The sequence below is a fragment of the Centruroides vittatus genome, unplaced genomic scaffold (genome assembly GCF_030686945.1).
Source record: "Centruroides vittatus isolate TY-2023 unplaced genomic scaffold, ASM3068694v2 contig_2818, whole genome shotgun sequence".
In the NCBI taxonomy this organism is placed as follows: Eukaryota; Metazoa; Arthropoda; class Arachnida; order Scorpiones; family Buthidae; genus Centruroides; species Centruroides vittatus.
In genome coordinates, this window is record NW_027121792.1 from 1649616 (window position 1) to 1673077 (window position 23462).

Consider the following 23462-nt stretch of genomic DNA (forward strand, 5'->3'; position numbering starts at 1 on the left):
ATGTTTTATATTATAGATCGCGTTTTTTTTTTATTATAGTTTTAAGAACAGAAAGCAATTTATTGTTTTCCTCCCTCCTATCCAAAAACAATAAAAGTAATTCCGTATCAGTTGAGGAAGAAGAGAAGTAATTCTCTATCAGTTTCGCCTCTGTAAACATAAAACAAAATACAACAAATCCACACATTTACTTTGAAGTATCTAAAGTTTTATTACATCGGTATTACAAATGCAATGAAAAAAATCATAGCAATGGTTAAGATAGAGCACCGATTCATCACATAAAAGTGAAGAAAAAAAAACAATTATATACACAAACAGCGAACATGTGTTTTCGTATCTAGCTGATTTTTTTTTTGCCTTTTTTTTCTCAACGTTTAACAATCTTCCAATTGATTGTTCCTTTTAAAATATCATTAATTTCCATCCGAATATTTCGAGATCAGATTGATCAATTTTCCTTTTTTTTTTTTTTTTTAATCGATATTTTCAATTTATAACTTAAAATAATGATATTAATACGTATTTTAATACGTTTTTTTTAAAGTTTATTTATACATATATATATATCACAATTTTATAACTGAGCAAATAAAAAATATTCTCGTTTGTTTGTATGTTATTTCTCCCCATGAAGACAAAAGAATTTCTTGGCTCGACAAATAAATTTTGTACATAGTGACTTTTCGGGAATTTGCATCTCCTGAATGTTAGAATACATATATATGTGTATGTGTATGTGTGTGTGTATATATATATATATATATATAATTCTTTACATTCAGCACTCGAAAATTTGGTATCCTGTCATGGCATCTGTAAACTGCGATGATGTTAGCATCAAGGCTTCATAAGGCCGCTCTCTCGAAGGCTACTTGAAAAAGAGAAAAAAAACAAAAGGATACGGTCAGTAAACTTAAATTATTTACATTTTTTATATAGATATATGAGTAATAAAAGCGCGCTACACAGTAAAATTTCCCAATAAGTTACTTTTTACACTAGAAAAAAAAAACAGAAATAAAAAATGGTATATTGATCCCTTCAGAGATAATTGCACTCCATGTCATACAGAGGAAAGAGACACACCCGCACACAACCTGGATAAAAATCGAATAAATTTTAGTAACACACCTGTCGGCTGGTATATATATTATCAGTCCTGTCAACTCTGGAAAAGGAAGAAATTGAAGTGGAATGAACGGGTAGATCTGCCAAAACAGTCATGGGTAATGTGTCGTAGGGAGTGGCGTACGGTTGTGTCTCTTCCTCATCATCTGCACAAAAAAAAAAAAAACAAATAAAACAAATAAAATAAAGCAGATGATGGATAACGTAGCGGTAAATAAATTAAAATTAATTAAATTTAAACACTTTAATACAGTAATGAAGTTAATTAATTAACACAAACAAAGAGATTATTAAAGGTTACAATATTTAATAATATATCTTTTGAAACTGTCAGAAATTAATATTTTGATTTCTATTCAATTAACTTTGTGTGTGATAATTAAACGGGGAGATATAATGGAAACGTTTACAGTACTTTTATTTATTTATTTTTCTTTTAGGGAAATGTTCTCCATCAGAGCATTTTCTTTACAATTTTCACAAATTCCATTTTAGTTAGATTGATGTAGAGTTTATTGATCGGTATTTAATATAAACTGTATTATGGAATACGTCCCCCGTTCGATAGTTTTGGCTATTTTTATTCTTTAAACTTCCATATATTGAATAGAAACGGCCTGAATGGATTCTATGTAATAATCTAAAATACTGTAGAAAGGAATTGAACAATTTTATAAGAAGAAAGGGAAGAATGTAGCGTATCACATTCCAAGATAAAGCTTAAGTAATGATGAAACTTGTTGTTTCATTTAAATAATGAACAATGTGAATAATATAATTGGAACGGGAGGAAGAAGAAATGAATATAAAATAATAGGTTATTGAATAAAGACAGTGGCGTTTTATTAACTTTGTGGGGTCCGGGTAAATTTGAATTAGGGGGTCCCCTATTTAGGAGAGCGCTATCTAGATATAGCGCTCTCCTAAATAGAGCCACCCTCGTAAGTATCGAAGTATTATAATAAAGAAAAGTGATTTAGTTTAAATAAACAATTAAATGATTAAAAATTTAATCTAATTTAAATAATTTTACTTATAACGCTGGAATGAAACAAAATTCTGTATAATATGGAGTAATAAAATGAAAAGAAAGCCGAGTTTTATTCATTTGAACAATGTTATAGCTTATTTTAATTAGAATATGAATTAAAAATTGATATTATAAAAAGAAAATAGATTAGAATAGAAATTTGTACGGACAGACAAAGCAACAGACAAAGTGAAAACAGTAATCGATTTAAAGGAAGGAACACGCAGCATCTTTCAGTATTGTGAACGGAAAGAAACAAAAGGAACGACCTATAGCATGTAAAAATAGAGAAAAGAAACAATTTTATTACCCAAACTCTCATAAAAAGAATGCCTAACAACTTAAAGTAAAAATGACAAAACCTAGCAACCTTACAAATCATAGAATTGGAAGAGACAACCTAAAAACATTGAAGAAGAAAAAGAAACAGAATAAAAAAGAGAGAGAGACAATAATCAAAACAAAATAATATTCCCAAATAAGAAAATTTTCGAATATTTTCAATTCGGATATTTCTATAATAAATTACTTTTCTTTATATCTTGTAGAAACAATAATTCATTTAAATTTTGTAAAGTTATTAAATATCATTTAAAATTCTAAAACATGTGTATATTTCTGTTATAACCCTACATTAATTAACATTTTAAATTGATAAATTAATTTATCCATTAAGATTAAATGTTTAATTAATGATGAACTTTTGTAAAGAGATAACGAAGAGCGAGATGAGTTGATTTTATTTCATCGCTTTTAAAACAGAAAGCATTGTACTGTGTTTATTTTATTCTTCAATTTTTCAAGCTTCGAGTTTTACTTTTACTTAATTTTAATACTCATAATTAATTCAGCACTTGAATTATATTTAAAACTCTTTCTTCTGTTAACTCTTATCTCCCTAGAGTAAATAAAAGATTATATAATTTATAAGACGGAAGTAAATTTTTAAAATAAATTTCAGGTTTAATTTGTATTATTAAGCGATTTCTATGTCTTATTTTATCAATTTTTTGATGTAGAAATTTATTTTCGTAAGCTTTGAGTTAATATATTCCCTACAGCATGTTAACAAACTCATCAACTTTACTGAAGAGATCGTGTTTAAGTTACAATGTTTATAAAAGCACTTGAACTTTATAAATTATTATGCTAATGCTAAATAACATTAAAAAATCTCACCTGGCCTAGGACAGTATAATGGTTGGCCAGGAGGATAATGTGATGTTGATTGTGATGACGACCTTTGAGTCCCGTCTTCGCTACTCATACAGTCTGGTGGACTGGTTAATTCTTTCATAGCTACTGCTTCTCTCGTATACTTACTGCTGCTATGTCTTAATACTGCGGCTATATAAATAAAATTTGCATAACTTTCACTCGCTCTTTTTATCATTAACACGCGTGTTAATGATAAAACTTTAACTTTACCGTTATTTCTGGTGTTACAATGAGTTTCTTTCGAACATAATATGCACCCCACTATAATTACTACGAGTACCACAAGACTAGATACGACAATTGGTATTAAAATTTCTAAATCTGTAACTAATGGCGATGTTTTTGGACGGGGTGGTTCGGGTGTTGCCCTAATTGTCAGTTCTGTAAAAGAGAAAAAAAAATCAAATTTTAGGTTGAGTTTTCGTTTTATTTTAAATCGATTTTTAAAAAGTACTCGCCTTCTGTGACGTTCCACGTTCTAAATTCGTACTGTGCTTCTGTAGATCCGGCCGTACTGTGTGCTGTTACGTGCAATTCATACCAGGTTGAAGGCATCAGATTTGGCACAATGTATTGATTATGAGTATACAAAAGTTCGTTAGTAAGCGTATTCCACGACCTTCTGTGCTTCTGCCTGATTTTAATTGTAAAATATAAAATATCACAACCTCCATTCTTCCAACTCAAAATATTCAAAGTGGCTTCATTCATGGTCGTAGAAATGAAATCTTCTTTAGATGGAGAGAGAGGAGCTGAAAGTTTGAAGAATTCTTTAAATCATATAGAAATATTTTAGTAAATATGTCGTTATTTTCAAATTTTATTACCTGCACCTTCAGTTCTGGCTGTAAGAATTTCACTTGGTTCACTCTTACCGACACTGTTGTGAGCGGTGATGTAGAACTGGTAAGTTGTACCACACGTTAAATTTTTGACAACGTAGGTTGGAGTGTCAGTGGAAATTGGAGTCTGGATCCACGGCTCTAAATCCTTTTTATGGTATAGCAAATATTCTACAAATATAAAAGTATCGGGCTTTAAGAAAATACACGAATTATACGTTATTCTACTTGAAAAATATATTCAAAATTATATTTATAACTTATGCAAATCAATTTGTGAAATGCTGCACATCACTGCTTACGAACAGAATTTTTTCTGGTCCAGAAACACCAAAGATAATTAAGAATATTATTAAAAATTTCCCTTTTTTTACCCCCCTTCTTAAGTTCTTTGACGATATTAATAAAGTTTCTTTCAGAAATTGGAAATTAATATATTGTTGGGGTATATCATTTAGTAAGTTATTGATAAAATGCACACAATATATCTGACATCGTAAACATAATTGTATTACTTCCACAGTAAAGATTATTAAGTCACTTGCCTCTTCTATTAATATACTGAGCGTTAATGAAACCTTAACTTCGCCAGATAATTAAGAACGCCTGGAATAAAATTTATGATCCTTTTAAAAGTTATGATGTGAGACAACTGAATGAGAAAGCTTTAATCTGTAACAATATTGAATGGAAATTGTTAAAGGGGAGATGAAAATTCTTAAACGTGGCTATAACTTAGATGAATTATTAATGTAAATCTCTAATTTTGGTCGAGCTTACTAAAAATTTTTTCCCTTCGTTTAGCGAAAAATTAAAACCCAGTAACTTTAATGTTTATTCTCGGTTTAAGTATAAATTATGCGGGATTTTAGCGCTTTTCACTTCGTTCCGTCTTAGGAGTAACGACAGAGATTTTCTTTTCCACTCTTAAAACGTGTTTAAAATTTTGTTTGACTTCAAATATTTAATAAACAGTTGCAAATTATTCGAAAATTATGCCAAGAAACGAATTTAGTACAGACAAATTCCGTTTCTTTTAAACATTAAATGGAACTTTGCATTACGAAGTTTAAGTGAGAATATTCTTTCAAATCTTTCTATTATTGAAACAAATTGTTAAATTATAGTTTAATTCTTAATAATAGATTTATATATCATGTAAATTTATATAATTTATTCATAAATGAAGTGAGGAAAAGTACGAAACTTGAGAAAACTTCTATTTACTACTGATAAAGTTTTCATATTAAATAAATATTTTATATATATATATATATATATAATTTTCATTATAATATATCAATAACGACCTATATTAAACAAAAGACATTCTGGAATGAAGAATTCATACAAAAATTAAGAAATTTTCTATATAAATAAGAGAATAATCGATAAATATAATATAATTTTTTTCGTCTTTTAGATTATGTCAATGAGGAAATTTATAGCTTAACAATGGGACGAATACAATATTTTATTTTTATCTGAGAATGTAAGAAGTGAATTCCTTTTTTTTGTTTACAGAATATTGAACAACATTAGGTTGGAAAAAACCTATTATTAAATTTGTAAAACAGTACAAAGAAGATAGTGTTCACTACTGGGTTTCTGATAAATATATTTTTTTACTTAATTTACTAATTTTCAAGTATTATCTGTTTCGAAAGAGTGAATAATGGATATTTTTTCTGCAATGTTCAATATTTAAATCTTTTATTCAATTTGGCAATCCTCCAGCGTGGAGGAAAAATGAGAAAGTTTTGGCTTCATTGTGTTTCATTAAATTAAAGAATTACTTTGATCTCCTTTGTGTTATTTTCGAGAATACTTCTCAATTTTATTCTTTTCGATAGTAATTGTTATATAAGCTCGTCCCTTTTTTTTTATATACGAGCCTATAGGTATTGTACAGAAGTATTTAAGCTTTCAAATATTTGAAAAGTGATTTGAATAAAATCCATACTGAATGTTTTTATTCATGTTTTTTTATCGTCAGAATCTAATTTATAATCCTCGTAACAAGTTATATTTATCATTTTTATTATATTTTGGTATAGATTATTGTATAAAAAAGAATAATCATATAGTCTAAAACAGTTTAAAGAATGGAATATCTTGATCAAGTAAAAAAATCTAACAAAGTTGGAGTTTAACCTGAAGCTAAATTTCCGCTAAATTTTGAATGGAATGTTTATGTTAGGTTGTAAAATTGTTCCCTAAGGTAACATTCTCTATTTATAAGCAATTTTATAGTTTAGAAGAATAGAGTCAAAGTGGTAAAGCAAGCATCCATAGCTCCAAGCAATACGTTGGGGTATTAAAGAATGAACTAACTAAACGTTATAGATAAATTATAGTTTGTAAGCGTAATTATTTAATCAGTAGAATATTTATAATTCCTAATAACAATTAAGAATTGCTAAAAATAAATTTATTATAATCGGAATTAAGATACGAGCCAACCATCTTGTAAATGGAAACACGAAACCGTAACTTAAAGGTATGAGAACTAAGGCAATTAATTCCAATTTGAATTGGATGTAAGTGTCGAAGAAGACACGAAAAGGGAGGGATTTAACAACAGAGAAAAAAGTTTGAAGATTCTTTAAGTTTGTAAAAAGATTCTGGAGAAACAACTGCTTGTCTTTTCTTAGATCAATTTGAAAAATGCAGGTGAAAGATAACTACTTTGTCTAAGATTATTCTAGGTAAGTTGGTTATGTATAAATACCTCTGACGGGATTTCCAAATGTAGTTTTCTGTGACCATCCTAGAGTTATTGACGATTTTGTAGACGATAGTAATTTCAGAGAAGGAGCACTCGGTGGAACTGCATCCAAATAAAGTAAATCGTTATCATACTTTAAAATATTAGTTATGTAAAATGTCTGTAAAAGTTAACATTAAAGAACTATTTTAATAATAATGAATAGTTTTTGACCTTAAAATATATCATAAATTATTTAATATTTTATTAATAATAAGCAAGATAAATATTAAAATTATTCCAAAACTTCGTGTCTAGCTACGTAAAATTTCTTTATTTTTCTTTTGTTGACGTTTTATTCTTTAAAATAAATTAATTTTAAAATTTTCTAATATTCTACGTTACTTAAATTTATCATTTTTTTAAATTAGATTTTAGTCTGTAGTTAAACCTGTAAACAAAGACAACCGATGGAAACATAAATGGCCATTGTTTGCAGGTTGTTTTGCATGCAATTTGTGTTTTAAAAAATGGCCGCTGTTTAGATGAGGTTCAATTTTATAATTTTTTTAAAAAATTAAATCTATTATTTATTATACGGTGCGGTTTTCACTCGCTTAGCAACGTCAGAATCGCATAAACCGATAGCGTAATAACGGGGTTTGACTGTATTTTTTAATACTAAAATATATCAGTTAAATAAAACGAATTGCAATTTTGAAAAATAATCTGTATATTTTAATTAATTTGTAAATTATTATCGGAATTGTACGCGTGAATAGATTTAAAATACATTAAATATAAAAGAGATTAATTTTTGCCAACATTTTAACTTCATATAATGAAATAGTTTATGGTGTTTAAAACACGAAACAATGTTAGAGGAAGACAATAAAGCGACAAGTGCATCGTGCAAAAAAAAAAATCTAAAATATATGCAGAAAAAGAAGTAAAGTTAATGATCTTTTTTTCGCTTTGTCTATTTTTTTTTCTTTTTTCTTTTATTTAAAAATTTGCAATTTTCGTAAAGTTTAAACCTTATTGAAACTAGCTGACATTCTTTGTCATAATCGAGTTGTCTCCCGCTGTTATATTATGGTTTTGACAGCAAAATCGAATCTTCAACTGACAAATGAAGAAAAGCTGAATTCAACTGAACATCGTTGTATGAAAATTGTTCAGTAAAGTAAATACACACAAAAAGTATTTTTTTTTTCTTCTTCTTCTTCTTCTTTCTTTTAAATAATTTTTATTTGTAAAATATTTCCTTAAACATAAGAAATATTCAAAAAATTAGAAATTAATAATAGAAAAAATAAAATCGATATATCTCTCCTTTTATCAACTCCATTCTTTGGAACTTGATCATTAAAGGCTCGTATTAAGTATCAAAATGCATTGGTGTCTCTTTAATTAAACCTTACCAAGTCCTTTTATAGTTCGATTTCTGACTCTTATCTAGTTCCACCCTTTACAATAAAGTATCGATAACCTCAATGAACCATCGATAAATCGATAACATTTAAATTTACTCGAATCGATAAGTTAAATGACTTTAATGCTAATTTAAACTAGTTTGTTTTAATTTATGATCCATTTTATCAATTCGTTATATCATTATGTGGATAATTTAGTTAAAATTTCGAAACATTAGCCTTATCTCTAGAGATGAAAGAGGGTATATAAACGTTTACAAACTTTGATATCTTACCATCGTCTAGAGTTTTTACGGTAACTCCTTCTGTGGAAGGTCCCGTTCCTTTAGTATTAAATGCTTGAACAATGACAATATAAATTGTCGATCTCTTCAAATTAGTCAAATGAACTTCGTGTAAACGATCAGCATTCACCGTTTTTACGGTTTTAAACTGGTAGGAATCGGACGAAGATGTTTCTTTGTATCCTACGTAATATCCTGATATTCCACCGTGCCACATTTCCTTCTTGGGAGACTAAAAAATTATATATTATTATTATTTTAATTTATTAAAAGATAAATGGACGTATTTAAGATCCACACCTTCCAAGAAACTTTGATAGAATTGGGTCCTGTTGCTCTAGCAGTTACATTCTCTGCTGGTCCACCCGGTGCTAGAGAATGTAATAATAATAATCGAATTTAAAATTTTTAATTAAAAACAATCATTAATGTATGTACAGTACTTGGATTATCGTATTTTTATTTTATTAACATTACAATAGTAAACGGAACAATGAATTTAGGATTATGAAAGAAATTTTTAATTAAAATAAATAAATAAAAAAATATATATTGAAATAAAAAAAAGGTAATAATAAAGAGGACGATGGAAAAATATTTCATAAAATAATTAAGTTTTACGTCATAAACGAAAGCAACATACAACCAATTGTCACACAAAAATAATTCAATGTGTGTGTTTTTAATAAGATATAAATGTAACGAAATAAAATATTATTCGTCATTTTATTACATTCATTAATAAATGAAGTAAATAAATTGTTTATTACGTAGTTGTATTTTTTTTAAACTAATTTATTTATTTATTTTTGTTATATACGGTAATTTAAATTTTTGAATAATAGTATTGTTACGTCACACTTAATAATCGAATAGAAATAAACATGTTTTTAAAAATTCTCGCTCGATGATTGGTTGCTTTAAAATTTGAAAATCTTTTAGTTAAACTGATTTATATAATAGATCTTACCTTCCTCGTCAGTAGTTGCATTTAACCAAGTAGTAAAGTGCCCACGACCAACAGAATTTTCGGCCATTAGCCTCACTTTATACATTGTTGATGGTTTTAGATTGGTGATTGTAGTCATGGTCTGGCTACTGGGTACGGTGATATTTTGTTCAAACGAAGAAGCATCTTTTCAAAATTAAAAATAATTAAAAAAAAACGAGTTTATAGTTTAAGAAGAAAATAAAAATATTTAAAAAAATTGTTAAGTACCAACCGGCTTTTTTATATTGGATTAAATATCTGGTAATTGCACTATTCCCACGATATGGTTCGTTCCATGAAACTGTTATGGATCTTCCAGTAACGTTGACAACTCCAAGGTTTGGTGGAGATCCTGGAGGCTCTGCCATGAAACTAATATAGTTGTCATGGTTGTTGAAATCACATTTATTTGTATATAAGGCAAAAAATTTTTTTTTTTTTTTTTTTTTTACTTTTTAAAATTATTTTATTAAATACGTATGTACAGTACTGTACTGCTTTAATCTATTTATGCTCCTCCTCTTGCACTCATCATACCTAATCAAATTCCTTTCAGCGCTCAAGAATAAATCTCGAAAAAATCGATTAACATTATTTCTATTAAATTTACAGGAAAATTTTTGAGGAAAATCGAGTGAGTGTGAAAGGATATAAAGCATATTTTTATTTATATTTGCATATTTATTTAAAACTATTGATAAAGTATATTTAATTAAATAACGTAATTCGGTGATACTTACCTTGTACTAGTAACTTTACACTAGTCTCGTCTTCCCCATAAGAGTTAACAGCTCTACACATGTAAACACCTGAATCATCAGATTGTGTTTTGATAATGGTTAATGTTGTATCGACCGTTTTCTGCGTTTCGTCTTCAAAATGTTCTATTCTGTTAAATAAAACAGGATTTATTTTTCATAACTGTCTACACGCTATAAAAACTCGAGCAGAAATGTATTGGTTGCATTTATCTCGTAAAAGTCGACTAGTGTAGTGAATTGTATGCATAACCAAACTCTCTACATAGTGTAAAGCAAATTCATGCATTATACACTAAAATTAGATCATCTGGAACCGTCAGAGACGATAATAACATGAATACTTAATGCCTTAATTTCATAAGGAACGATACTGTTTAGGAAGTGAACAAACAGTTACTGACATAAGCTGTTATTGACAGTTGACGGAATTTACTGTGATTGATTAGGACATACTAAAACCGAGTTTTCTATCAACTATTTACCTCTTTCGTTGTTTCTATCGATCAGAAATGTCAAAACCTGATGGGACTAAAAATTTTCAAAACTTTCATTGTAAATAGAACAGACAAGTTTTCGGCCCAAAACGAAAATCATGATTGACGCTATAATGAAATTCAATTTGCTTATCTTGAAACGATTTCAATTGCCAAATTGGCTAAACTGGATCATTCAGAATGCGTTATTTACTACTACAATTCAATTGAATTTATCTTTATTTGAAGTAAATTGGAACAGATCTGACACTTTCCTTTAAGATAATTTCGATTCGATTCACTTGGCAGATGTAAATAGAAATTCTCTTTTATTTTTATTTTTTATTATTTTTTTTCTCTTCCAATTCTTCTATTCTATAAGTTTTTAAACTTATCATCGTTATTATTTTCGTTTTATTGTGGTCGAAAGAATTGAAAATGAAAACTGCGAAAGTCGGTTGCTTCTCTACTGTTTGGTACCAAAGTAAAAATTGATTCTCACCAGGAAGAAATCAATTTTTATTTAGTTTTACGTCAGTTCTTGGACCATTTCTGTGACTTCGATAACTCATATCTGACACAATTCCATTCTTTTCTGTATCTTGCTGATTCGAAATTTCTATGTTTATCTCTAACATGTACGACAATTCTGAAGTGTTATTTGGAGGAAAATCTGTAGCATAACACAGAAATATTACTTTGAGAAATAAAATATACAAGAAATATATATATATATATTAATGAGAAACTGACCTGATTCGAGTATCGTTCTCTAGCTGTTTGTTGTTCCTCCACCATTTTATTTTTATAGGAAAATCTCCCAAAGCTTGACAAAATAAATTTGCTGTGTCTCCTTTTTTTGATGCTAGGGCTTTAAATTTAATCTCGAATCGTGGAGGCTCTGAAAGTTTATATATATATAATATAAAGATTAAGAATAATAATACAAATAAAGTTTAATTTTTCTTTTTATTCTATTTCTCTTCATTATTGTAATACACTTAAGGATTAGGTAAAGTAAGTAGAAATAATTTTAATTTTAAAAGTATTGAAAGAAATGTTAATTCCAGTTTCAAGGAATGTATAATTAAAATTTTATTATGTTTTAATTAAAAATTTACTAATAAGATTACATTAAATTTTAAAACAATCATTTGAAATTTGTTTCATGTGTTTTTTTAAAAATAGATTTTACTCTTTAAGGAAGTGTTTATTACAAATTTCATATAAATTTTAATGTAAGTTTTAAATTTCTAGTTATTTCAAATTACCATGGACTTTGATAAATAATAATTTGCTTAATCCGGCACCAAATCCATTACCCGATTGGCATAAATAATAACCTTCTTCCGATTTATCAGCACTTTGGATCAGTAATGATCCATTAGCGTATAACGTATACTTATGACTATTATAAACAGGAGTGAAATCTCCAGGTTCTGAACCTAGGGGAAAAAATTAAATATATATATTCACATATTTTTACAACTATAGAAGAACATTATATAAAAATTATACCGGTAGCACGTTTCCACGATATAGAAGGAACAGGAGAACCCGTTGTACTACAATCTACTCTCACAGATTTACCATGTACGACTTCAGCATCTTTAGGTTCCAAAATCCATATTGGAGGCGCTATAAAATTTATTTAAGTGTCTAGAAATCGATATTAAATTATAAAATATTTATTAATAATGTAAATTAATACTACCGTTAACGCGTAAAACCGAACTTTGTCCGGTAGTAGCTGCCTCGTTACTAACGACACAACTGTAATTTCCGGCGTGCTTCAACTGTACATTATCAGATGACAACATACTCCAATCACCAAAATATTGAATGCTTAAATCCAGATCTGTTGACACTGGTACACCGTCTTTAATCCAAGTAAAACGAAAGGGAGCATCCCCTTGAAGAACTGAACAAAGTACCTTCATTTTCATACCTATCTGAATATCAGGTTGAAAGTCGGATAAAGAAATAGTAGGAGCAGCTGGAATGACAGCGATTTTCTATATTAGTTCAGTTATTTTTCTATTTCTTTGACTAAAGAAAAAGTTTAAATTTTACCTATAACTCTAAGCACGATAATTTGAACGTGTTCACGTCCTTTATTATCTATAGCAGTGCATTTGTATGATCCTTCATCTTCTCTTTGCACGTTATCTACAACAAGGTTACCATCTTGTAGTATCCTCTGACGATGATTTACAGGTAACCTGGAGGAATCTGTAAATATTGAATAATAAAAATTTATTTTGGATATATTTCATATAAACAATTTGTGTATTGAATTTATTTAATGCTAGCTTGTGTAGTAATTTTTAATCTGTAAATAGTTGTGTGTTGTGTTGTGTAACTGTATAAGAATAAAAATAATACTATTAAGTGTTTCTTAGGAAGTAAACTAATGTACTAAATTAAAATATTTAATAAACAAAATATTTATTCTTACTTAAATATTTTAATTAAAATAAAATTCTTGGAATTTTCATTAACAATTTAAGAATTATATAATTTTTATTTTTAAAAATACTAACAATTTGAAATTATTTTATCAAGATGTCTTATGCTAAACAATATCATTTTAAACGTTATGAATAATTCCTAAAATTGTTATTTTATTTTAATAATTTTAAATTAATGACTCATTTCCGTAAATAAGTTTTTCTTCTTTTTTAAAAAATAATATTAACCCAAAACATATAATACTTTTACAAGTTTTATTTTTTTTCAATCAGCTTATATGTAATTTCTTATAGATTGGCTTTACAATTTCTTATTGCTTAACTTTACTAGTTTTTCAAGCTTCAATTCTTTACAATTCCTAATTTTTGAAATTCTTTACAGTTCACAATGCGGTTCAATATAGTTTCTAATGATACGGTTCTTTCCAATTACTAATGCTTCGGTTATTTTCAGTTACTATTTTTTCACTTCTTTACAGTTTCTACTACAATAATTCTTTCAAGTTTCTATTTTTGCAATCGAATTACTGTACAGTACATTATAATCGTCTCAACTGTATACAGTTTATAATCACTCGTTTCTACACGTGTATATTTTCCTATACTTAATTCTAAAGTATTCTCTAGTAGCAACTAGAGAATAACATATAAGCTGTGTCTCGTTATTAATCTATTTATTTGTTCTATTAAATTATTTAATTTCCTTTAATATATGCAATATTTGTTCTTCTTCTTCTTCTTCTTTTTTTTTTATTACTTTCGATTAAAATTGCTGGAAATTTTTTACAGGAGGAAGATTAAAGCAAAAACATTCCTTCGAAAATAAAATAGTTGTTGCTATTAATGGTAGTAAATAGAAATTTAGGAATAACAATGATACGGTCCAATGGCATTCTTGGCATTTTTCTGAATAAATTAGTATTCAGCTTTCGACTTTTAAGAACATTTTTATTCATTTCACGAATAGAAGAGAAAACAGAGGAATGCGGATTTTTACCCAAATAAATAATATTATCTTACTTATTATTCCAAACATATTTCAATATACAAGAACTGTGATTATATGTTTTTATTCTATTTGAATAATTGCAAATTTTTAAAAACTATTTCTTGTTTTTTTCCCCTGTTATTATTATTATTATTATTTCTTTATATAAAAATATCAACAGTAAAGAATTTTATAACTAGGTCTTTAAATTTTAAATGCGAAACTTTTAGAATATATTTTTTATTGCTGTTGAATATGTAATATATATATATATATATTAATACAATATTCTTTTTGTTGAGAACACTCTCTTTTACAACTTAAAGTTTAAATTAAAACTCTTTAAAATTACGATACTTGGTCTATATAATTGGAAAGTTATGCACTTATAATAAATTTTTTAAATGTTTTTTCTTTTGGCAATAAAAATGTCTTTAAAACACATTGATAATCGCTAAACTATCAGAAACTGTTAAAAGAATAATTAATTATCCATTAGATGAGTAGAAAAACAATAAAACAAGCGTACAGTTGACTAAAGAGAACAAATACAAAGTGGATAGTCCTTAATGGAAAAATATTAAGAGTAGACACATATTGACCTAACATAGATCATCATTATTGTAGGATGAACAGAGTTCAGTTACGTGTAAATCCCAGAAGATTTCTACTCATGATATAACTCGCTACATTAACAATTTTTACTTTAATTACGATTTACTTCGATATGAACTTAATAAATGATAATTAGGTATAAAATTTAATTAATAATTTTATTTTAAAATTTAAATTTCCTTTTTAACAAAACACATTTTAATTGTATAAGTTCATTTTTGATATCGAATAAATATGTTACGTAGCAACTAATGTAGATAATTTAATCAAGAAAGAAACGAATAATTAACAGTTAATGAAATTTTAAACATTAAAATGACAAACACAGTCTAGAGTATAATTAAATGTGACATAACATGAATTCTAAATCATTCTCCCATAAAACATTCTAGTTATCAAATTTGCAAAGTGTAATCATAGATTAAGAAAGCGGAAACAATTTTAGAAGTGAGTGGAGAATAATTGTGTTATCTTAAGGATGTGATATTTTGATATTCAAGTTTAGAAACTTGTTTTAAGTATTATCACCTTTACAACAAGAAGAATAAATAAGCATCTTAAGCACGTTTAAGTATGCCTCAATAATACTGATTACTAATACTTCAGTTTTTTTAATGAAAAAAAATCTACGAGATTGTAATCATATACTCTACTAAAATAATAAATGTTCTTGAATATCAAAACAGTATTAGATGCTACTCCACTATAGTAAATTGAGGAAGAAAGTAATTGCTAAATATAGACATGGAAAATAATGAAAAAGCAATGACACGCCTCTTTAAGTACAGAGTCGATACAAAATTATATTACTAAACTTCGATTTTATCTTTCAGAGTTACTTGTAATAGAGAAACAGACAAAAATGAAACTGTAGTTTTTGAACAGAAAAGGGATCATTTTATAAATTGCATTATCTTCGATGAATAATCTGCATCGTCGATGAATGATTTCATCCATACAATATACTTTTCGAAAATTATTTATAATTTCATTCCATGTAATTTTATATACTTTTACATCAAGAGAATACAGTATACTTCTTCAGAGTTTAAAAAGAATTAAAGTAAAATGTATAAAGTCTGTCACATAAGATATATAATTCTTCAAATTACCAAATTACATCAGTGGCTTGTTATTATTATAATTACAATAACATATTGTTGGAAATAAATAATATAATATTAATATATATGTCTGCAACTCGAATTTAAAATTATTCGAAGTAAAAATAATTTTTTTTCCAAAAAAAAGAAAAAAATTTAAGGTTTATTATTAATACAGTTAATCCGGGACTTATGGAATTTTAATATTGAAACTTGTTCATCTATGTCAACGGTATTGTTTTCTTAACTGCATATTGAATATGGCAATCATAAAAGTAGTAGAGGATGGGGCCTGTCGATCGATTGTGTAACCTAATATTTATAATGTGTCTACACACCGTGTAGCAATAATTCAACCGTTGGAAACATTTCTTGTCCTACTCCTCTTTTCTTTATCACAAAAGACTGAATATTGAGAGATTCTGCTAGCTAGTCCTATTTAAAAAAATAATAAGAGCTAAGAAAGCTTTCGAGTGTTCTTTCTCTATCTCTATCTTCATCAATAATTTCTCATCATTATTTTCTCTTACACTTCTTTGATTATCGTTAAATACGATAGTAAAATTTCTGTTGAATGAACTAAGTTCTGTTCTTTGTGACGCCGTAAATGAATTTTATTTCGTACTTAAACAGTTATTTCTACTTTAGAAAGAAAAATTAATGGCGAGAAAAAATAATTGTGGATTGAACAGATAACTTTATTTAGTGGTGTCATGTTGAATTTTTCAATATTTCAATCAAAATGATAAATGACGTCATTTTCGAATTCGCGTAGAACCAATAAAACTGATAATCCCTGATGACGTCGTGCAGAAATAAAAAGCCAATCAGGAGCGCCGTGACCTCATTTTTTTTTCTTTCTTAATTTTAAAAGTACCAATCATCATTTTGAATAGTGTTAGAATTTTAAATCAGCCAATAAAAGCTTTCTGAGTATTGAATTTTAATTTAAATGAATAAAGAAAAAATCCAGTTAAAGAAAGGGGAGAAAAAAAAAATAATAATAATAATTCAATTTTCTGATATTGTTCTCGTGTTTTTGAAAACATCTTAAACAAATAAAAAAAAATTTAATTAATTTGAATTCGAATTTCAAATTTTATAACATCGATAAAATCAAATAAAAATTCAACTGGAAAACAGTTAACAATAATGGATAAATTAATAAATAATGTTGTGAATTCAATTATCGTTCTTCGTTGGAAAAGCCAAGAATCCATAAACTTATTTCAAACAAGCAGCAACAAACTTCACGCTAATTCGTTTTAATTAAACAATTGAATTCTATATTAATAAAGTAAAATGGAACTTTTTTTGATAATTATAGATACAAACATTCTATAGATGTTTGTATCGTTTAAAATAAAAAATTCGTGATAGTGGTTCCGCGGGATTCGAAATTGTGAGTTTAATGGTCTGTGTGGTCAGAAAGGTTGCTGTTATAGTTTCTAAATAAATAGCGAGGAAAAAGACACCGGACACAGATGGCCCTAAAATTTGATATTTTATGAAAAACATATTATGTGCCTTAAATGGCATTCTATTATTTTTGGAGATCAGGAATTAAATACGGGCCAGCATCCCCAGGAATTTTTCATGTGAAGTCTCCCGTCCCTCATTATCTAGTCGTTGTGGATCTGCCGAACCTACGATGATGATATGATTTTTAAAAAAGGACCCGTTTATTCCCACAGGGCGGAAAGAGATAAAAATGAAAATAATAATAATAACGAGGAAATGACATAAATTGAGGTTTTTTTGATACAACTTTTTTATTTTTTATAATTTCTGGCGAGAGTAAGACCCAATCTTTCTCAAACCCTGCTTAAACCACTCATGTATGTAAAATTTCATATAATCAAAAAATATAACTTTAAAAAAATAATAATAATAAAGTTCTTGTTACGACTTAAATTAAAATTCCATTCCAATAAATAAGTTCATCTTCCCAAGTTAAATGTCCACCAGTGGTTGAGTATATAAAACCCCTGAACACTGGCTAACACGAGTTGTGACTGACCAAAAGGCAATTTTTTCGGGTTTCTTCACGTGTCTAAATAGGAGACAATTTCTCAGAAAAGGCATTTCTTCATAACAGATTCCGAAAGTTAGATTATTACAACAAATTGGAACACATTGAAAGGAGAATTTTTATTCAGGATTAAATGCAATTTTTGTTTCTCGAATGGATTTTTCAATATATAATTTATATACTGATTTAAACAATAATTATAATGATTTTTAGGATATTATTTATTCAGTAACAGATCTGTTATTTCTTCATTTTAACGAATTTAAATAAGCAAGAAATAAAACTTTACGCTTTATATTATCGATTTTTATATAATATATATATATATATATATTTAAATTTAAATTTTTAATCAATGTTTATCCATTGATTTTTAAGCAATAATCATATTCCGTTAGAATTATTATAAGTAAAGGAACATTTTAAAGATTCTTAAGTGAGAAAAAAAAAAGAAAGGCTGAAAGCAATTTGCATTTTCATCCACACAAATGGATTAACCCGCCTCTAATACTAAAATAATAACTAGAATTTGAATAATTAAAGATTACGCGATCGTAAGAAGGATATCGAATAAGAAGTGTGTAACAATTTTAAAAATTCATGAAGAAGTTTAATGAGAAATTTTGATCGTAACGTTAATATACAGATAATCCCTCATTTCAAAACAGATTAAACAGGGGATCGACCAAACAAAAATAAATTACCTTCTAAGTTGATTAGGGAGATAATAGCCGTTATTAGCATTTTAGTATAATTTAGATTTAGAAAAAAAATGGAAGTATTAAACACGTAGGATGATAAATTCCTGATTATGGAACAGAATCTAATATTATTTAACTTGGATATGTTCCAGTTTGAAAAATTTATCGATAGAAGAAAATAACTTTCTCGAATTATAAAAATACTCATGAAAATTTAGTTGAAAGAATAAAATTTTTAACTTGCAAATGAATTTAAAAAAAAAAAAAAACAAAGAAATTCAATTTTTAATCGATAAGTTTTCTCTCTTCGAAATATCCATCAATAAATGAATAAATAATTCAAATTTGCTGACGTAACCAACGATAACCAATAACGAAATACTATTTAATATATCAAACTTAGAAAAATATTATTGGTTTTTAAGTTGTTTGACGTCACGCCGATGTCAATCAATGAGCTTCCGACATTTAAATTCGAATTCAAAAATTCTGGTGACGTCGGCAAAACACAGTGTCCAATGATGTTAGATATATTATTAATTTTGAAATTTAATTAAGTTTCTCGGATTCGCGTTATATTTTATTTATATAACCGAATAAAGATTATTAAAGCTATCGTTATTTTAATTTATTATTTGAATTTTCAAAACAAAATCGAATATAAATAATTTATTAGATTTCGCTTAAATTACGTCACTAAAACGTAATAATATTTATTTTAAAAAATTGTACCGTTTTATTAACGACGTCATACGTGACGTATCGATTATTTAAAAATACGACAGATTATTGGTTCTTTATTTATTGTTCAGTTCAATCAGAAAATTTCTACTAAATTTGTTTTATTTTAATTCGTAAATTTAAATATTTGAATATTAATATACGTCAATAAAGTTACATTTTAGTTAAATTTTCTTTTTAAATAATTACTTTTATGAAGAATATTATATGTAAAATCTAATTTTGTTTTTTATTTAAAAATTCAGATATTATTCACTTTTTTTTACCTTTCTCTTGAAAATATTTGAAATAGTTAAGTAAAAACGATCTCTTTCATTAGATCAAAGTGGAATTGAATCCTTTGAACTTAACTGTATTAAAGAGATCAATGAAACCAAGCCGAATAATATACTCTGGTTGAAAACATGCTGACATTGCAAGAATTCTCATTCTTATATAAATATAAGATCGAAAAATAATTTTAAACCAACTTAAAAAAGCAATAGAGAAGGGAAAAAGTTAAGTGAACATTGTAAGAAAGGGGAAAAAATATTCTTTTATCGAAAGTAAGGTCTTAAAATTAGGGGTGAAAAAAGTATTGTAGAGAAGAAATTGTCCATAAAATACAATTAATAACTTACCTTTTTCCCATTTAGTATCTTTCATCTCGAATCCTGATGTAGAGCATCTGATAGTTACCATTTTTCCAGTTATAATGGAAAGCGTTTTAGTATTTCTTTTATCTCTAATTTTTCTATTTGAATAAATATTAAATGAGCAATTGAGATTTGACATTTTTATACTTTTGTAAGGTGGTGGCTTGCCGTTCAATAGAGGAGGAATCAAAAAATTGTAATTTGGACATTTTAAAAATGATGAAACGTTCGACCTAATACTATTATCTGCAAAATTATGTTAAAAAAAGGAAGAAATTTAAGTTTGTCAAAGATTTTTTTTATATATATAATAATAATTTAAAAGATTTAATGTAAAAAATACCATTAAAAGATTAATTTTTAATTTACTTAATTTAACTTCTATGTCAATCTAACGGTGGATATTTTATTTAAAAAAATATTATTAATATCTTTTACTAAAGTTTCTTAAAGAGCTTAAGTATATAATCGCTATATTTATGAAAGTATTAAAAATTAAAAGTAATTTATTTCACTTAACTTGTCTAGACAATATTTCTCACTTAAGTCATATAAGTAAATAATAGGTTTTATTTTATCGTCTAGACTACACAAAACATTAATTAAAAAAATATATATATATATAAAAAATATATTTTATAAAGGAAAGTTTACTTACCAAGTTTTGAATGATGATCCACATTATCAGTAATGTGATATATCAAACAGTAATTTTTATTGTTTCTCCTCTCGATAAATAAAAGGACAGGTATACCAAAAACTTGATTGCGATTAGCACCAGTTGATAAAATATTTGGACGTCCTGAATAACTGCAGAGATACACTATGGGAAGTGAAACCCAGGAAGGAGTATTTGCTGTTCAAAAATTAAATATTTAGTTAAACAAAAGGAAAATAAATTCTCTCTATACGTGTAAGGTTTACTATATGAGAATATTAATAATACAATAGTTTAATATTAAAACTCTATATACCGTATATTTAACTTGAGAAATATGTAAAAATTTCCTAATTTTCTACTCAAAAAATTTTTTTAAATGTATTTTTAATCGAAGTATTAGCCAGAAGCAATCAGTTAAATGTTTCTGAATTAAATTTTGATTAAATTCTGGAATAAATTAAAGAATTTTAAACTTTTCCATTATTAAAGAGTTATTCTCGTTTGCTGCAGATTGTAAAATATTTGAAAAAGACGTTTATTTCGATTATAAAAAAGTATACAAATTAGTTTAAAGTAAATTTAATAAAGGCTTTCTTAATATAACCAATATTTATGACCATTTACTTCAATGGAAACTATTCAATGCTGTGTAATATAGTAAAATTTTTATTAATAGGGCTGCAATCTGAAAAAAAAATTGTAGATCTATAAATTCTCACTGTCGTCCGTCCGTCTGTTCGTTCGTCTTAATCTCGAGAACGGAGTTAGATACACGGAAGATGAGACGAGATATAGAAACTTTTGAGGCAGGAGACACCGATTAACTTATAAGAACTTCCGATGTAAACCGGAAGCCACGTTATTTCAATTCAAAAATTTTCCCCTGAAAGGTGTTAGATGGATGACCGGCACGACTCCGTTGTTAAAGGAAAAGCATGATGTACAGGGGCAAATCATTACTTATTTGAGGTGGAGAGAATATATTTTAAATTAAATAAATTTAAAAATCGGCAATTATAGCTAAGCCCATATATCTTGATGAATATATTGCTATAATCTAGATATATATAAATATGGAAAAACATTCGATGTTAAATTTAGAAAGAATATTTATAAGTAGCTCGAAGAGGTCGTCAGACTGCACAAATACGAACTATTCAGTGTAATGCATTATTAAAAAGCCAACAGAAATTATATCAATCGTAGAATATAGGAAATAAAGTTTGAGAAAACATTTTAAACTGTAGAAAATCAATACTACACGAACCCAACTAAAATGAAACGTACACGGACAGATATTGCACTTATAGTAATGCACTTTTTTGGGAAAAATTACGTAAGTGAAGCAGAAAAAAAATCATTCAGACATATAAATTATATTTTAAAAAGGCGATAAACTTATTAAACTTAGCAGACATACATGGGTTAGACACAGATATGGCAATTACAGTAGCGCATTATTAAGGAGGCGGTACAAATTGCAACAAGTTTTCCTCCCCGTTGAAGTTAATTATGAAGGTTATATATCTCTTCTTACACGTAACTGAGCCAAAAATATCTTGACAGGTGATGTGTTGCCAGCGTGAACTGTCCTCCACAAATCTTCTACTTCGGACAAAACGTCTCTCTTTCTCGCAGACAGACCAGAGGGAGATTAATAACTGAGATCGAACCAAGGGTCTCGAGTAAATATAGACATCAATCACAGTGATAGGAATGCGCTCTGGGAGTGGTTGCTTTATGGTGGGCTTTCTTACCGACGTACTTGATTTGTCGTTGCTCCTATTGATCCTTCTTTACTGTTATAGTCAATTGATCTCATTAACGCTTATTACTAATCATCATTCCGTTCAATAGACCTTTCAGTTACAGCTAATAATTTTTTAATTTTAAAAATTTTCAATCTTTTAAGTGCACTTTAAAATCAAATTTGGAGAAATGATTATTAAGTACGAAGTTATGTAATGTCTCTAGGGTTTCAAAATGAATTACTGGAATGATTTGCAATAGTAATTCATCTAATGGAGCGTGTCTATATATAGATTTGTAAGGATACGTCATTCAACATTACCAATTGATTTATAACATCCCTCTAATTTCGAACGAGTTATAAAATTTAAAGAGATAATTAAATATAATTCCCAAAAATTATTTTAACAAACATCTTATACTTTACGAATTAGACAGAAATAATAAATTCGATAACGCTTTTCTCTTCAAATTTCTGGAGAAGTTATTCAAATTTTAATAGAAAATTTAATTATAAAGATACTAAGGATATTTAATTTATTTTAATAATGCCACTGACATTAAATGAGCAGAAAATAAGGGCAAACAAATGCTGAAAGGTCTGTTGGATGTATTGTATACATTTTGGCAGTAATCTATCGTGAAACACATCCACCTATCTGGAGTCAGCAGTGTTGTAGTTGTCGCTTCAGTTATCTCTTGTACTTAGGTTTCCAGTTGATATGAAACAGCTCGTAATACTCTACTCTGCTGTATTTACTGCTCTTAACTCTACAGTTGCAAAAGTAACTTTGACTTTACTCTGCTTTATAGCGAAAAAAAGTATTTACTTTTGATGCCATATAATAAAAACAAACTAGTTTCAGATCTTTGCAGATTAAATTTTTTGTTCG

At 27.3% G+C, this 23462-nt stretch overlaps 1 protein-coding gene across 1 annotated transcript in view; it reads right to left on the reverse strand.

The window, feature by feature from the left end:
- Positions 1-707: 707 nt before the first annotated feature.
- LOC136972160 (cell adhesion molecule Dscam1-like) overlaps positions 708-23462 on the reverse strand; it is a 50268-nt gene continuing 27513 nt past the window's right edge. The window contains exons 3-21 of the mRNA XM_067266719.1: positions 20818-21015; positions 20145-20405; positions 12947-13105; positions 12588-12869; positions 12392-12511; positions 12145-12318; positions 11627-11774; positions 10380-10528; positions 9872-10000; positions 9619-9783; positions 8949-9019; positions 8640-8880; positions 6953-7051; positions 4207-4392; positions 3838-4131; positions 3590-3760; positions 3341-3508; positions 1135-1277; positions 708-871 (exon numbers count right to left, since the gene is read on the reverse strand). Of these exons, the coding sequence (XP_067122820.1) occupies positions 782-871; positions 1135-1277; positions 3341-3508; positions 3590-3760; positions 3838-4131; positions 4207-4392; positions 6953-7051; positions 8640-8880; positions 8949-9019; positions 9619-9783; positions 9872-10000; positions 10380-10528; positions 11627-11774; positions 12145-12318; positions 12392-12511; positions 12588-12869; positions 12947-13105; positions 20145-20405; positions 20818-21015 (3248 nt within the window). The 3' untranslated portion in view covers positions 708-781. The remainder of the gene's footprint in view (positions 872-1134; positions 1278-3340; positions 3509-3589; positions 3761-3837; positions 4132-4206; positions 4393-6952; positions 7052-8639; positions 8881-8948; positions 9020-9618; positions 9784-9871; positions 10001-10379; positions 10529-11626; positions 11775-12144; positions 12319-12391; positions 12512-12587; positions 12870-12946; positions 13106-20144; positions 20406-20817; positions 21016-23462) is intronic.